Here is a 13441-nt window from a genome sequence, read left to right as displayed (position 1 = left end):
CGTCTATCTCGATGACGTCATTCGGAATATAAATACAGACACTCAAATAACACTTCCTCAGTCCAACATTTCATCTTGCCAAAATGAGTTGTTCTCTAAAGAAACAATTGTTTATCTTATCTATTACTCTTTTACTTACTCTGTTTTCTACACTCGTTACTTTAACTAAAACGCAAAGTCAAAAGCAAGACGAAAAGAACAGTGTGTCCGAGTCATTAAAAAGTTGTTCATTATGATTGCAAACGAATGCGCAAAAATGGCATGTACTCACTTAATCATGTAGCTGCTTGCACAATTTCACCGGAACAGGTTAAAAATAGCTGACGCTTACGTTCATGTATATCAGCGTTCATTTCTCACCTCAATAGATGCGACCATGCGTAGAGTAAAGATTCAACCACTCAGGTTTCACTGCGGCATGTTTTCGCACTCATCCATTGTTCATAGACAATCATCAATTACCACCAACTGTGTGTTGTCTGCGGATGATTGAGACAAGCAATAGCAAGAAAAAAATCAAAATCCCCTACTGGGGGTAAAGCTTTCACAGCAAGTTTTGACTAGGGTGTCGAAAAACCAGTCATGGGGAAATGCCGGAACAAAACGCGAAAACAATGATGAATGCGATTACTCTGGTGAGGTAAATTACCTAAGCATCGTAACTTATATGCAAAACATCACTTTGTCCGTAGACTTCCAAACCCTAGAAGTCAGAAACCCATTCAGCATGAAACTCCCATGTACCCTAAATGAAGAGGGTTGCTTCGCTACAACATTAGACCCACATGCTTATGTTTGAGACGCTTCAGAAAACTGTTTGGTCACTCAAATGTTCTCCCAACCTGCTCGAATGTTGAAGCATACCCCAAAATTTCAAAACGCTTTATACTTCTCGGTTAGTGACAGTACTGAGCACAATGATAGCTCAAATCCTATCAACTTTGATATCAGAATCACGGTGTTTAACGAAAAGAAACAAGTTTGTGGCAAGCCAGAAAAACTTTACAGAGCAAACTTTGCTAACCTCTTCGTCACATATGACAACGGTTTCAATTTGGATTCTGGGCACCCCATGAAACCTAAAAGTTTTTCATTTGGCTTCTACAGAAATTGAATTGGTTCACAACAGAATCTCGAGTCCTTAAGTTTAAATTATGGATGGCATCCGAACGGCACACGATATGGTGGAACTCCATGGCAACAATTTGGTGCCAATAAAATTGACTATGAGCTGCATCTTCAGGCCAAATTAAATTTTTTAGTATTTTATAGCGCGAAGCGACTTCGCTGTTCTGAGCTTACTCTCTTACCTAATGACTGTGAATTGGAGAGGACACAATTATTAATTATTTTTTGTTAGCTCTTCAGAATACTCGTTTAGCTTGTAACATGCTCACTGGAGATCGTTCCATGTTTCTTGACACTGATGTTAGCGTTGTTTGTCTGTATCAATGCCCGAAAATTATCTCACCTCTGAAAATCCTTGGTAGATGCTATGACCGCATCCCATTTGAGTACTCACTTTATAGACCCAATTACACGTCAAATGTTCCCTTTTGCAAACGAAATCCCGTCTCAAGGAATATATGGGAATATGTTTTAACTGGATCTTGACGTAACTTCCTCTGGTTACAAGCTCTAGCCGGCACCGGAACCAGCAAACGCACCTTTAATTTTTGAGCCAACGGAGAATTGTCACACTACTGAACCGAAGAATACGACCTAGGACGGTCAGGTCTCTACTCACATGCCCAAATAAAAGACTTTTGGGACAAAGTAATCAATAATTCTGGCTCTGAGACCATTCTTTAGAAGTTAACTAGACAAATACTGACAAATGGAAACCATTTCCGAAACATGGAATACGGACAACTAGACCAAGCGCTTAGTTCAAATAATGGAATGTATTTTGACTCATTCGTTTCACCTGACTACTTCACGCATCAGTTCATGTCAGCTTTTGGATCTCTTGCTTATAAACTAGAAAAACTTGGTATTTGGTTTGCAGTTTTCCTTTTCTCAAACTTATAACGGAAATTATTGTCGTGTTCCTTAAAGCTTTTGACAAACACCGACTAACGAGATCAGCAGTTGGCTTCATCAAAATCCTGCTAGGAGCAGTTTTCAATTTGTTTGTTCTGTCCATTTTCACTTCCATCTTCAATCCCCATGGTGCGAACGATGACGAAAACGAAGCAAACTATATACCTGTAAAGAGACCCCTACACTCCAAAAAACATCAGAATAAGTATGCGGAAGAAATGGAGATAAAACTATTCTGAATCAAAAGGGTGCAAATGCACCTTGAGCACCTCCTTAAATCTCAAAACTCCAAAACAAATTTTGTAGTGCAAGTAAAACTATTATAATATTTATAGGATAAAATTCTAAAATGGTATACAAATATTGCTAGGATTTAGTATGAACTAAGAAAATTTGGAAAAGTTCTAATGCATAATTGTTCTGTTTAATAAAGTTTTTGTAGCCTTTCCTTCATCAAATTACCATGTCATATCTAAAGGTCAATACGGATTTCGACATTAACGACTTCTTTCTACCTCCTGATATTGTCACGCCAGATGAATTTAGCGTTGAAATCCCTGAATTAATTTCAATCCCCGGCAACCCAGTCATTGCGACTTGCGATTCTGCTAGCACCTTTAAGCCCCCGAAGGTCAAGGCTCAAGCACTGATGTAAACAAAAACTTGACTTCCCCAGTGCACTATTTTTTCAACACCCTTTCTAAAGAAATGGATTCTTCACATTCTGCCTTCGGAACGCAGCCACAGGACCTTGATCCTATAGCACCAAAGTCTTCAGCAAATTACTCCGATCGAATAACAAATCAGGACTAGGTTCCTGCTAACACAAATAGAGCACCAATATTGGAGACCCCTGTTTCAGTCATTCCCACCACCTTTACCAAGTGGACAGCAAGGGCCAAAGAAAGAAGAAACGAAAAATTTTTCACAACCTCCCAAAAGAGGCCGGACAATTTCCCAACAAAAAGTCGAGACTTGGGATACAAAAAGAACGAGAACATCATATAAACTATATTAATCCTCAATTTGTTGAGTTCCTTCAAAATTCCCTGAAACCAGAGTCCAATATCTGGCAAAGGACTGCTGATAGAGAATACGAGAATAAAACTTTATATACGAAGCGCCGTATCTTACCATCAAATGCGATTGGAAGATTTGAACTAGACAATGGACACCTTAAACTACTGCCCGAATTTAATTTGTGTCAAATAAAGCTGAGAAACGCATCAACCCAAACCTACAATTTGCATTTCCACTCGCTTAAAATTTATCTAAACGTATCTTACCAGTATTTAACCGCTTTCCCAAATGGATACAACTTATAATGGCTCGGGCCAAACGTAAAGTGAACACCCCTACGAAATCTGCGGTCGTTTACCTCGAGCTCAACAAACGTAAAGTCAACAACCCTATGAAATCCGCAGTCGTGTGCCTCTAGCTCAACTAACGTAAAGTCAACACCCCTACGAAATCCGCAGTCGTGTACCTCTAGCTAAACTGCATTCCCTCCAAATCCTATAACGTCGTCTACGAATTTGTCAATGCAACAAAACAATGAGGACATTATGCAGAAGAAAATTGAACACTTACAGAAAGCCCAAGATCGAGCGCAGCATAACTGGAATGAAACGAAATCCAGGTATAGCCTATTCATACAATTAAACAATGTTAAAAAACCAAGTTTCGAGGACGAATATCTTTAGTGTTACCACGAGATTATTGAACTAAAAGCAGCCTTAGAGAAAGCTAACAATCAACAGATAAAATATCAACAACTGTACCGGAATGCTAACGTGAAGTCAGAAGAAAGTCGTAAAATTGGCCAGAATCTCAAGAATATTCAGCGAATAAGCGTTGACATCGATGTAAAACGCGTTGAAGCAATAAATTTACTTCAAAATCTGGACGACAAAAATTACAAAGAATTGCAAACATCTCAGGCAGAATTACTCGATTTGGCAACCGCGATCGATAGGAAAATTTATTTTGAAAATTCTATCTTCAACGTCTACAAAGGAACTGTGAAAGAGCGTTTATCTACCATATGGTACCCAACTGAGGGATGGTTTTCAAAAAGATTATAACTGGGAAAGTAAATATGCTAGATTGCCGTGGCCGATAAACCGGAAAAGCAGAAAAGCAAAGCCAGCAATAATATTTCATCATTAACTCTAGGAACATTGATTGTATCTTTTCTTGTTTAACAACTTAATACTTGTATTTGTTCGTATATTCCTGATTCTACGCCTTCATGTGCATTTCAGCATAATATTTTGATATGGATTACTTAGCCCGTATATTACTATGCCTGACATACTTTTGGTAAGTTTGTAGTTTTTTTTACTTTTCCCTTGAAGGGGCGTGAGTTTTAAAATTTATCTCTGATTTCCCCCCACACTATATTTCCATATTTAATGCAGTGCTGCTAATAAGAGTAAAATGAGTAATCATTTTTGCTCCCATTTTTGTAGTGTTGTACGTACGTACTTTAATACTGTCCTTTTCAATCGCTCGCTAAGATTAAACCTCCGCTCACAAGCTGCTTTGTAAACTTGAAATATTCTTTCCACTTTTGCTAAATAATTATCTTCAAGTAAAATCATCTTATTAAACACAAACATTTTTCAAACAAGAATTGGAACTTAGAAATAATAATATAAGAATCTTAGTCTAACAATAATCCAACAGAGTTAAAACTAAACAGCACCAAACCGGCAAATACACTCTTTTGCTTTTTGTTTCATTTCTCGAGTGACTTTTTAACATTTTACTTTGCGTGACCTAAATTGCTCTGGTTGAAAATTTAGGTCTCTTGCTAAGATAAAAAATGGTTGTAGTATAAGCGCGTACAAGGACCTGATAGTCGATGTGTTAATGAGTCCTTTCAATGCTCCGAACGTTGCTGGTTTGCAACCCTCCTTGGTCGGAAATTTTTTCACCCATAAAAATTTCGGCCAAAATTCGAATTTATATTTCCTTAATGTCGTTCGAGAGCCATTCATCCGATGCTAGTCGTTTATGTTTTATTTTGTTCTTTTGGGCCGTTTGCTTGATTTTGCGGCCCAATGAGAGGGGACAGCCAATATAAATTTTGTATTCATTGTCTCATCCAATGAGCGGGGAGTACAAATCAATCGGACGACCATGACGGATTTCAGTTTAAAATTTGAAAGAGAGCAATTTATGGGATGAAAATATCAAAAACAACGCTAATTTAGACGTGACTCGAAATTTTTGAATGAAGATCCCTTCAATAAAATCAAACTGTGAACTGGCAGATTTAACAATGGTTTAAAAGTGCCAAGATTGGTTAGTAATTTACACTTTCAGAAAAAATTTTCAGTGACAAAGCTATCGGGTAATGGAAATGCTTTTAAGTGTAATTGAGCACTTGGCGTGCTGTTATTTAATAATTGTAAGAATTGTTGTTACATTGTTGGCACGTCAGCTGATTAGTTATTAATGATCCGCAGATGTGAGTTCATGTGCTCTTATTTTGTTTTAGCTCAACAAGTGACGCTATCAGTGGTCGCAGTAGTAACGAAGTGTCATTTGACAGTGCATGTAACAGTGGCTGTTCCTGTGACTATGTCTACTTTGACCCTGTTTGTGGATCCAATGACCTCACTTACTTTTCCCCATGTCATGCGGGATGTTACGGGGCTAGTTTATTTCTCGCCATATATATTCTTTTTCAAGATCCTGTCTTTTTGCGCATATGTCTGGACTCTTATTCGTTGGATATGCCAATCATTTTTAAACTGTGTGTGTACTTTTACGTTGATCGTATTTTTGAGCAGAAAGATTCCCATTCTATACACAACTCCAAGTCTATATCAGTACTGGACAAGTCTAAATCCAAGTCTTATTTCGTTTTTCAGTACTGTGCAAGTCTTAAAACAAGTTTTACAAGTCTGATAAGACTTCGGTAACACTTGCAAGTTTTCCCGGCCATTTTTGACATTTTTGGGCTTTTTTACGTTTTAGGACCTTTTCTGCCTGCCAAGACTTAGATTTAGACGTGCCAAGTCTTGGCCAAGACTTGGATTCAGACTTGCCAGGTCTTGGCCAAGACTTGGATTCAGAGTATCCAAGTCTTGGCCAAGACTTGGATTAAGATTTGCCAAGTCTTTGACCAAGACCTGGATTAAGACTTGCCAAGTCTTTGACCAAGACCTGGATTAAGACTTGCCAAGTCCTGTCCAAGGCTTGGATTCAGACTTGCCAGGACTTGGCCAAGACTTGGATTCAGACTTGTCAGGTCTTGGCCACGACTTGGATTCAGATTTGCCAGGTCTTGGCCAAGACTTGGATTCAGACTTTCCAAGTCTTGGCCAAGACTTGGATTAAGATTTGCCAAGTCTTTGACCAAGACCTGGATTAAGACTTGCCAAGTCCTGTCCAAGACTTGGATTATGACTTGCCACTGCATGGATTAAGACTTGCCAAGTCTTAGCCAAGACTTGCATTTGAACTTGAACGTCTTGGCCAAGACTTGGATTTAGACGCGCCAAGACTTGGATGAAGGCTCGCCAAGTCTTAGCCAAGACTTGAATTTAGACTCGCACGTCTTGGCCAAAACTCGGATTAAGACTTGCTAAGTATTGGCCAAGTCTTAATCCAAGTCTTGGCAAGCCTTAATCCAAGTCTTGGCTAAGACTTGCCAAGACTTGGATTAAGACTTGCCAAGACTTGGATTAAGACTTGCCAAGACTTGGATTAGGACTTGCGAAGACGTGGATTAAGACTTGCCAAGACTTGGATTAAGACTTGCCAAGACTTGGATTAAGACTTGCGAAGACTTGAATTGAGACTTGCCAAGACGTGGATTAAGACTTGCCAAGTCTTAGCCAAGACTTGCATTTAGACTTGCACGTGTTGGCAAAAACTTGGATTAAGACTTGCCAAGTCTTGGCCAATTCTGACAAGTCTTAAATGTGTTATGATCATAGCTCTGAATCAGTACTGATGCGTAGACTCGGAATTAGACTTGCCCCGTACTGATATTGGCTTGGCGTTAAGTACGGGAAAGTCACCTAGTTGCCTCTGCGTATGAAAGGTGAACACTTCAGAACCTGATGCGAGTATAGCAACAATCAAGAAACAACAATTGCTCGTAGTTTTCCTGTTCTTGTCCATGAACGTCTGTACATATTTGAAGCTAACCCAAATGTAAGCTGAGTCTTTTCCAGATTACTAGTCATTTGTTTCGGAGCCATTAAAAATCGTAGCGAGAAGTAGTGAAAGGGGTCTATGTTATTAAACAATCATAATTACTACCCATACGGTAATTATAATGGTTCCCCAGGTCTTTAATGGCCATAGCTTTGCTAGTAAAATCCACATCGATGTAAATATTAAGTACATTTGTAATTATAACGGGAGGAGAAGGATGTATAGGTTACTTGACTCTGAGGAAATTCACTCAGAAAATTTGGTTTTGATGGAGAATCGGTAGCGGTTCGAGATATGAACCAGAATTTCAAAGTGACTTCAACAGGAGTAACATAACCCTACTTGAAACACGCTCTTTGAAAGTTTTAAAACAGCAGCAGTTTTAAAATCTGGCACAATATATAGAAATTTGGAATTCTAGGATCTGGCACTAACGACATCTGAAATTACCAAACTTCCACATGCGTGTTTCAACACGACCTAAATAATTTTCTTGTCACACGAACCCAAGTTTTGAATTAATTTTTTTTTCGTAGGAGGAGCTGGATGACTGCAAGTGTCTGGGGAGGAACTCAGATGGTGAGAGGACAGTGGGAGAGAGGATGATATGTGAGGAGGATTGTGCCACTAGGGAGTTGTCTTATGCTCTCTTCTTCCTCATGCTCATGATCGCATCTATGGTCAGCGTACCACACATCACATGTCTACTCAGGTTACATTCATTTTCACTCCAACTAACCTTTATTGTCAAAAATAAAAAACATAAATTTTGTTAGTCGCTCTCCTACAAAGTTTGAAGCAACTATTGTAAACGCGTGCCTGTTTACAACTCGAAGTGGACTAATGCTTTTGTACAAGTTTTATTGGTCATCTTAAATGGTCAGGAGCTTTCACCTTTTGGCAAAATAAACGATGTCATTCGTGATTTTGTCATACGGTTACCCAGTACACTCAGTAGAATCCGGCTGCAAGCTGAAAGTGTAGCGATTTGGTGAAACCAAATTTGCGTCAGAACTTTTGGCCAAAACCCTCCAACTACGGTTTCCCCTCAGAAAAATTAGTCCCATATTTACAAAATTTGCAAACTTGGAGAGGAATACGTAGATTAAATTCGGATTTTTGACGATAGTTTATGAAGTAACACAAAATTTTCTTGGTAGGGAGTACATATGAGTTTAGCATCAATTAGGAATACATTCACATTAATTCCAAAGGTCGCTTTATTTTGACTTATGTAATTTTGAACGGATTGATTTTCGTTTTTTTTTGTTTTAAATTCAACCATGCCCACAAGCAACCTATTTTTCTTGATTCGACGGCCGTGCTGATTGCTTGTCCGTTGGAATTTTAATTCTTTTATGAAATCCTCCTTGCAAAAAATAAACTACTTCACTTTGTGTTGCTTTTTTATATCAGAATAGATAAACAATTTACGGATCGGCAGAGATTATCAAATTACCACTATTAGAAAAAACAGCTCAGCAATCGCAAAGCTACTACACCAAAAATGGCATTCTTCGCTGACTCCTCGTCGTGTAAATTCTACTTTCGATTAGATTATTTGATGTAGGTCACGTATAGTATCAACAGCCAAAGATTAGACAAGTAGCACTCACAAAACCAGAAATGAACTTCCCCATAAAGTTCAATAAGAACTACCTTAAAAGCAGAAATATAGTAACCTAAAAACCAGAACTGTACTGCCCCATAAAAATGAAAAGTAGTACCCTAAAAATAAAAAATACTACCCAGAGAATCAGAAAAATGCTTCTCCTTAAAACAGTAAGCACATGAGTATCCACAATGAGCACCACAATATTTTTGTGTAAACAGAACTGCAATTGTTGCTTTGAAATGTTTTAGTCTCTGAAAAACTGTCAGCCACTGTTAATCTTTTAGTTTACGCAGATCGAAGGGTTATCTTTTGATTTTTCTCACAAACATACTATTTGCTAAAAGCTGCCTCTAAAACATGCATTATATGAATATCAAAAAAAATTACTCTGAATCCATATGACTGAATAAGATTTCCCAAACACAGCTTATGCGGCTTATATAGGGATTCATAATAACATCGTTTCATGGTTCCCCAGTAAACAGCAAAATCCAAGCTCAAATTAGGGGTAAACAATGAATTATTATTCCAATGGGCGCTTTTGTAATCGATTCTTTTTGCATCTGTTAACATAAGTGAAGGAATCCATTGACAATAAGGGATTATCTCCTTTTGCTTTTTCAAAACTTGGCATGACACACTAATGCTAGAAAAGGAATTTTGGTTTTAAACGATGCTTAAATCTATATCTTGACCTAAAACGCTATCTCAGTACACGGTGCCAAGAGTTGCCATTTCTATTGTTCAACAGGAGGCGTTATATCGAGAATACCTCCATGCTCAAATGCAACAATATGGCAATGACCAAGGGGTGGGCCAGGCAAACAGTCAATCAGGTAGTGGTGTTGAGAATCCAGGAACCAAAGTCAGACCGCCGTGCAAAATTACGCAGCTCCACCACTTCTGTCATCTATGCAAAGCCCCCGGCATCCGAATCCTGTACTGGCACCAACAAATTCCATTTTTGTACCTGATTTTTCAACAAACCCACAGGTAAATCAGTTCTTGGTTCCAAATAGCTCCAGTGTGCCTGGTCAATTACATCTGTCCATCCCTCATGTTCCACAACAACAGAATCCGCCTCAAATTAACGCTCCAAACGCAACAAAACTCCCTAATGCCCACCTCCCGCATATTTTCTCTCCACTTCTGAACCCACACGTGGTACAGCCGCCCGTAATCCCGCCGCATCATCTTGTTAACTCTCAAGTTCCCATTATCCCACCCCGTATAGCACTGCAAGTATCCACCTTAAATAAACCACAGCAAAGCCCCGTCTATTCCCTTCCAGCCCGCCCATTGCCGTGTTACACCGCACCAAAACTTCCCCTGAACCGTATCCCCGATTTAAAATTGTGACGTTTTCCTCAGAATACACCCCAAACGCAAACGAGGTGACAAACAATGTAGCCGTTTTCAATAATTTTCAACCAACACTTCCCTCAAGCACTGCTAACCCTGCCAGCAGCCATGCCATCTGACAATGGACTGCACCACAAAATGTTAATAGCATCCTGTAGCAACCAGTAAACCCATTCAGTACGGCAGCTAACAACGATCCACCTTTTTTCACGCCGATTATTCCTCCAATGTACGGTCATATAGCACCCGCACTATTCTGTTGGGGTGGCCCAAATGTTGGGGTGGCCCACAGCATTCCACGCCTCCGGCGCCAGGAGCCGAAAACGCAAACCTTATTAAGGCGTTGGCTGACGTCATGACGAGCAAGAGGAATGATCCGCTACCTGAATGAGAATTGTCCCAATACAGTGCTGATACCATACAGTGGCACGAATGGTATGGTCAATTCAAAAGCGCAATTGACAGTATTTAACTGACTATGTAAAATGAACATAAATTAAGTCCCTCGTAACAGGTAACGCTAAAAAAGCTATAGCTGAGTTCGCCTACTGCGGCGCAATGTACAAAGACGCGCTCAAGACCTTATAAGTGATACCATAGCAATAACATCATTAACTATTCGGAGTGCTTTTCAAGTCTTGTCGGGGTATTTAAATCGATGTCATATGATTCGTAATTAAAGAGTGCTGCGCTTCTCAACACAGAAGCTACCACCCAATATGAAGGAGTCATGGTCACTGTTCACTGTCAAAAAGCATTGGGTGAAACCTAATTTTCTGGACTTTAATGACTGGTTAAAGGAGAAGGACGAAGAGCACGAAATAATGAAGAATACCGCAACTAAAGCCAGGACTGACGATACCAACAACTCAGTAACAAGAACGAAAATTGCTTCGAAGGCATTTGCTGCGAATACGCATCAGAAAAGTATTCATAAGCCGCAACAGAGTTCTCCGTGAACATCAATTTCTAGTTGCATTCTATGCAAGGGCAGCCACTGGCTGTGGGAGTGCCTTGTCTTTAAGGAAAAGACCACCAGTCAAAAGGCCAAGGTCGTGGCTGAGTCAAAGCTCTGTTTCTCTTGTTTGCGTGATAAAGATATGTTCAGGCAGTGCAAAAGTCCCCGTTAATGTAGAAAAAATGGTTGCAACAGCTTCCATAACATCTTATTTCACGGAGCAACAAACAACAACATCAATACTTCGAAGTCAAACGAAAGTACTAATAGGCAAATCTATCGGTCAACAGTAGTCAAGCGAAACAACCACTTTGTCTTCCGTGACGGATGTCAAAGGCCTCCTTCAGGTCACGGAATTGAACTTGACGAACTCTTCTGGTACCAATACTACGGCTGTGGTTTTATGCGATACCGCTTGCAGTAACTCATGGGTGTCCGAAAGTTTCGCAGCTAGACTCGGTTTGAAGGGTACCGCTTTAAAACTGACTGTCAATGGTATAAACACGGAAGAACTCATCGACACAAAGGTGGATCAATTGACTGTGACACCTCATAAAGATCAAGACTTCGAAGCATTCACTGTACGTCCCTATGTGAGGGAAACATTAAACGTAGGTTCCGACATTATTGACGCTAAGTCCATGCAAGAAACTTACCCAGATCTGGCCATCCTAGATCCAATAAAGTGTAGCTATGGGAACCTTGAGATGATACTTGGACAGGATGTCTACCATGCCATCCGCCAGTTAGAGTACTTTGCAGCCGACGAAAAGTGCTCACCGGTTGGTGTTCGGTTGCCCATAGGTTGAGTTTTAAGCGGCCCGCTTCCGTCAAGTTCAAGTTTAGTCTCATTGTGTTTCAAAGCCAAATTCGAACAGGATTATGAACTGGCTTGTCAAGTTAAGTCTTGGTATGACACGGAATCGTACGGCGCGTTCAAGCTGGTTGACCCTCGATCCGCAGCGGATGCTCCTGCGCATGAAGTACATGAAGCAACAACCTTTCATAATGGCCAAAGATATGATGTTGGTATCTTGTGGGCTGATCTTATCACTCAACTCCCGAATAACTACTTTTCGTCAGTGGTGCAGCTTAAATCTCTCGAAAAACGGCTCTCGAGAGACACAACATTGAACGAAAATTACGCTAATACCGTCCGTGAAGGCTTTGAAAAAAAAGTTAATTAATTACAGTCCCTGATGCTCGCAAGGTCAAGCAGCGTCGGATATAGTGGTACCTACCACATCATCCCGTAATCAACCCGAACAAACCGAGGAAAGTGCGTAGGGAATTAAATGGTGCAGGAAATTTCCATGGTAATTCATTGAATAAATCTTTTCTCACTGGCCCCCACCTGCTCCAAAACCGAATCTATGTACTACCTCAGTTCCGTCAATATCAATTGGCCGTGTCCGCAGATATCGAAGGTATGGTCCTCCAAATGGGCGTCCCTGAATCTGACCAGCCATCACTGCGTTCTTTGTGGCGGGAGGACCCAACAACAAATGTTGTAGTATATCAATACACGAGCCATATATTCGGAGCTGAGGACTCGCGCACATGCGCTAACTATGCAATGCCTCAGGCAATGTTAGTCAGTACCCAGAAACAACCAAAGCTGTCCTAGAAAACTTTTACATGGACGATTACTTAGATCCGGCGGAATCGCCTGAGAGGGCTCCCAATAGATCAAATGAATTGGTGCATCTTTTCCATTCAGGTGGGTTCAATCTTTCTAAGTTTGTAAGCAATGTACCAAATCTGGCTGGTCAAATTGATGGGTCACCTTAGTCCACAAAATCAAAAGTAATTGCCTCATCCCAGGAGGAATCTTTGCACTTGCTTGGGTTGAAATGGGATCACAACAATGCTACTCTAGTTGTGAGTCGGGATACCTCCAGTCCAGTAACTAAGTCTTTAAAACAACGCTTGGTGTTGAGCCTATTGTCTAAAGTATTTGATCCCACCGGCCTAATGGCACCTGGAGGACATGGCGTGTCAGCTCTCCGCTGACATGCCAATGGTCTAAAGGACATCTCGTGTGTCAGCGGGCAGCACTTGGACGAAGAATTACCAAAAGACACTGTTGAAAGGTTCCTCGAATGGAGTATAAAATTACCCAATTCGAGGAGCTACTTGCTATACTGAACACCTACTTATCGGGAAGCTTTGAACACTTGGAATTACACATGTTTGGCGATAGTTCTCAAGAGGTCTTCAGCGCTGTTGTTTTTCTCCGAGCTCAAGTAAACACTTCTATTGGGCCAAAAACAGAGCTTGCATTTGTC

The 13441-nt window shown here is 40.2% G+C and overlaps 1 protein-coding gene across 3 annotated transcripts in view; it reads left to right on the top strand.

Moving 5' to 3' along the window:
- Nucleotides 1-13441, top strand: part of LOC142336171 (solute carrier organic anion transporter family member 4A1-like) — an 81364-nt gene that overhangs the window by 53661 nt on the left and 14262 nt on the right. For all 3 annotated transcript variants that reach the window (XM_075384791.1, XM_075384790.1, XM_075384792.1), the window contains 2 exons: nt 5549-5705; nt 7755-7930. In XM_075384791.1, coding sequence (XP_075240906.1) covers nt 5549-5705; nt 7755-7930 — 333 coding nt within the window. The remainder of the gene's footprint in view (nt 1-5548; nt 5706-7754; nt 7931-13441) is intronic.

The sequence above is a fragment of the Convolutriloba macropyga genome, chromosome 3 (genome assembly GCF_964194025.1).
Source record: "Convolutriloba macropyga chromosome 3, txConMacr16.3, whole genome shotgun sequence".
Lineage (NCBI taxonomy): Eukaryota > Metazoa > Xenacoelomorpha > Acoela > Convolutidae > Convolutriloba > Convolutriloba macropyga.
This window is presented reverse-complemented; position numbering and strand designations above follow the sequence as displayed.